The 3,433-nt window shown below is 43.7% G+C and overlaps 1 protein-coding gene across 1 annotated transcript; it reads right to left on the bottom strand.

Annotated features, from left to right (window-relative positions):
* Positions 1–2,287: 2,287 nt before the first annotated feature.
* Positions 2,288–2,866, bottom strand: LOC147445565 (dirigent protein 2-like). The gene has a single exon (XM_086524602.1). The coding sequence runs from the start codon at positions 2,864–2,866 to the stop codon at positions 2,288–2,290; it is 579 nt and encodes a 192-aa protein (XP_086380728.1).
* Positions 2,867–3,433: the final 567 nt, after the last annotated feature.

Below are 3,433 nucleotides of genomic sequence, written 5' to 3' on the forward strand. Positions count from 1 at the left end.
CCTTGCAAGAGCACTTTTTAAACGCCCATGCACGCACCCCCACCCTTGACTCACTATCGTTCAAGACGAGTCCCAATAGGAGTGAAAGAAATGCTAGTAAATCGTGAAATCAATGTGTAGAGAGTGTAAAAAGTGTGTTTTCTTTTGACTTTTTCTTAGTCTTTTGCTTGTTTTTGTATAATAATGGGCCATATAAGGCTAAAACTTCATCACCAAAAAACCATCAAGAATTAGAGTAGTTAGGAATTAAGAGGATGATTTTGACCAATTCTTGGGCCAATTATGATAATGCTTAGATTTATTTATTTTATTTTTTGCATAATAATAATAAATAAATGTCAAAATTTAATATAATTATCACTAGGAAGGTCAAAAGCAAACATAGAATCTACAATGCAAGCACTTCAAGCATGTCTAATTTGGGGAAAAATGGAGGATGCCAAAATATTGGGCTCAACCAAATTTGGCACGGACGGCCAAAATGTCGAGTCAAAATCATGAATCGTTTGAATTGCGGGTAATGTAACCCATGAAATGAAGCCAAGATGGGTGAAAAGCATAAAGTGACGTCCAAATAAGTGGAATAAATATAGGCAAAAATGGGGATTGGCCAAGCTCATTTGCAATTTCTCTCTCTCTCTCTCTCTCTCTCTCTCTCTCTCTCTCTCTCTCTCTCTCTCTCTCTCTCACACACACACACACACACACAGCGTTTGTGCCTTTGAAAGATGTATTTGCTCTACGTTCTCTGGACAACCCACCAAATCAAATAGGTATGCTCCTAATACAATACTTGTTGAAAGCTACATGTGTTCTACTTCCTATGAACTACCTAGGCCACCACCACCCACCACATTGGATATGCATGAAGGGGTTAGGGACATCCAAACCCTTCTCATATAGCATAATTACCAAGCCCATCATAACGCCTACATATTGCCATGGTCAATAGTCCAAAATTTGTAGGTACATGGATTGCGATCCATGTACCTCTGCAAAGTGGAAACAGCAGAGTGCCAGGAACAAGATGGAGGTATTTAAAATGCAAGTCACTGATATCACCCAAGAAAAATCCACCCCAAGGCTTTCAAATTCAAAAATTCTAGGGAGAACACCGCGAATTTGGGCAACCAACTTCCCAGATTTAGGACCACCCTAGCAAGAACTAATCACCAAGGCCGAGAAAGTGCACGGTACAAGTCTTGTAAAATTTGGCCGAGTAACGTGAATCACAATTCATGTACCTTGCCATCACTCACGAGGAAAATTGCTATTTGGTCCAAGACCAAGCCATAAAGAGGCCCTTATTAACACTAACAGATGCTAGAATTGCCTGGAAAAGCCAGTAACTTTTTGGCACTCATATCAAAGAATTTAGGAGTCCAATTGCCAAGCTGAAAACTGGTATAGATGAAACTCTAGCACACCTACATAAAGATGTCAGGAAAACTATATTCATAGAAAGGCAAAATATTATGGAGATAGAGAAGGACAACAAACAAGCTCGTGGGACCTCTTCAATGACAGGGACTTAGGCCAAGAAAGGCCCAAAGCATAATCCGAAGAAATGGTACATTTTGTAATTATAAAGACCTCCTCTTCTTTGTAAAGAAATTTCCTCTTAATAGACTTAGGCAATGTTCAGACGGCATGCCAAAGAGGTGAGATTGTGGTGCACTTCCCTTGTAGATTGGGTAGCAAAAGAGGATTTCACTATTTTCGGGCCAAGTAAAAGTATGGGTGCCATTCCCCCTCAGAACGTGTGTTTCACCATTCCACTGGGCAGCAAAAAGAGTATGAGAGTCAAAATCTGCCCCACCGATAACAACCAATGCGTGGATCTCGATGGCATAAGCTGATTGGTTTATACACAATTTGTTAGCTTTTTTGTTCATGGAGTCCTTTTGGCTCATGCATAGTCAAAACAAGCCCATGATGTGTTGTGATGGGAAAAAAGTGGAAATTCATTGTACAATTCGTAAATTTGAGGGTGGGAACAAAAAAAGAGAGAAACATTTGAGTGTTGATGTGTGAAATTTCCTAAGCATGAACATTAGCTAGTTGTGAGAGTGTAAGGAATTGTGAAGATACTTAGGAGGACTTGTACTTGGGAAAAAGATAAATTTGGGAGCTTTTGTTTTTAGAGTTTCTCATACATGAAAAGATGGGGGCTCAACTTAGAGAGAGCATGGTATGAAGAGCTAGAGATTTTCTCAAAATAAAAGACAACAAGGCTGAGACGAGTTATATTAGTTTCGGGGGAGAGGAGAAAGAAAGAGTTGGGGAGCTACCACTGAGGGAAGGAAGGCAGGCGACGAGGGCACAGGAGGTGGAGGGAGAAGCGGAAGACGGAGTTGAGGGCGCCGGTGAGCTGGCAGGTTTGAACGCGGGCCGCCCCACGGCACAAATAAAAGCGAGAGGTGCCGGCCACCAGCGGCAGGAAGCGGCGACGATCGGCAATCGCGTCCTGCCCAAAAAACGCCAGATTGCTGCCATTCAGCCGCCCCTCCGTAAACCGCACCGTGAACGCCATCAGCACGCTTATTGGCTGCCCATCCGCCGCATCCTCTACGAAGAAGCCACGTGCTCTCCCCATCTCCTTTGATTGGTATTCCTGCCCACGCGTCACCTTGTCGTCGAACACCACCACTGAGCCGAAGAAGCGATTACCGTCCGGTCCCCCCGCCGGCCCCGCCACTGATTTTGCCGTCGGCTTGCTGAAGTTCGTCGGCGTGATTATGTCGTGCATGTAAAATGTCATCCGTTCTACCCTCATTTTACTGCCCTCCACCACCACAGCGCAAAAGCAGAGAAAAGCAAGCGGTGGGCGAAAATGCAGAGAAAACGTCCGGTTGGCTTTAGCCATATCTCTCTCTCTCTCTCTCTCTCTCTCTCTCTCTCTCTCTCTCACACACACACACACAGCTGGCCGCTACCACCTAGGCGGCTCTCTTATAGGGCCCCGGACCAGCCTTTAACTCGTGCTCCCTCTCTCTCTCTCTCTCTCTCTCTCTCACACACACACACACAGTATAATTCGACACACTATCTTCCATTTTCAAGTTCCTACCCATCTGCTTTATTCCTCGCGTGAGCGCATTAAGTAGTTGAATCTTCCATTTTCTTTTGCTAAAAGACAATTTGAATCAACGACCACTACAGATTTGCATTTTCCATATGAATCCCACGTGGCACATTTTCAGAAAATTGCCACACCCAAACTCGCCTCCACGTGGCTTTTATTGATTTCTAATAAGGTTTACATTCGTATTTCTTAGAGGGGTTTTTTTTTTTTTCAAAACTCACAATTGTGAGTGAATTATATTGAACATCCCAAAAAATTACAAGGTCTTGCCATGCTCTTGTTGAGCCATGACATCATCCAGGAACTTCAATTACAACGGCTATCAGGGCAACCACCCCCACCAACCCG

The sequence above is a fragment of the Adiantum capillus-veneris genome, chromosome 12, assembly GCF_014529385.1.
Source record: "Adiantum capillus-veneris isolate H3 chromosome 12, ASM1452938v2, whole genome shotgun sequence".
Taxonomy (NCBI): Eukaryota; Viridiplantae; Streptophyta; class Polypodiopsida; order Polypodiales; family Pteridaceae; genus Adiantum; species Adiantum capillus-veneris.

Bases quoted from the DNA above. Each gene is read 5' to 3' on its own strand.
- LOC147445565 (XM_086524602.1), bottom strand. From the start codon at position 2,866: ATGGCTAAAGCCAACCGGACGTTTTCTCTGCATTTTCGCCCACCGCTT.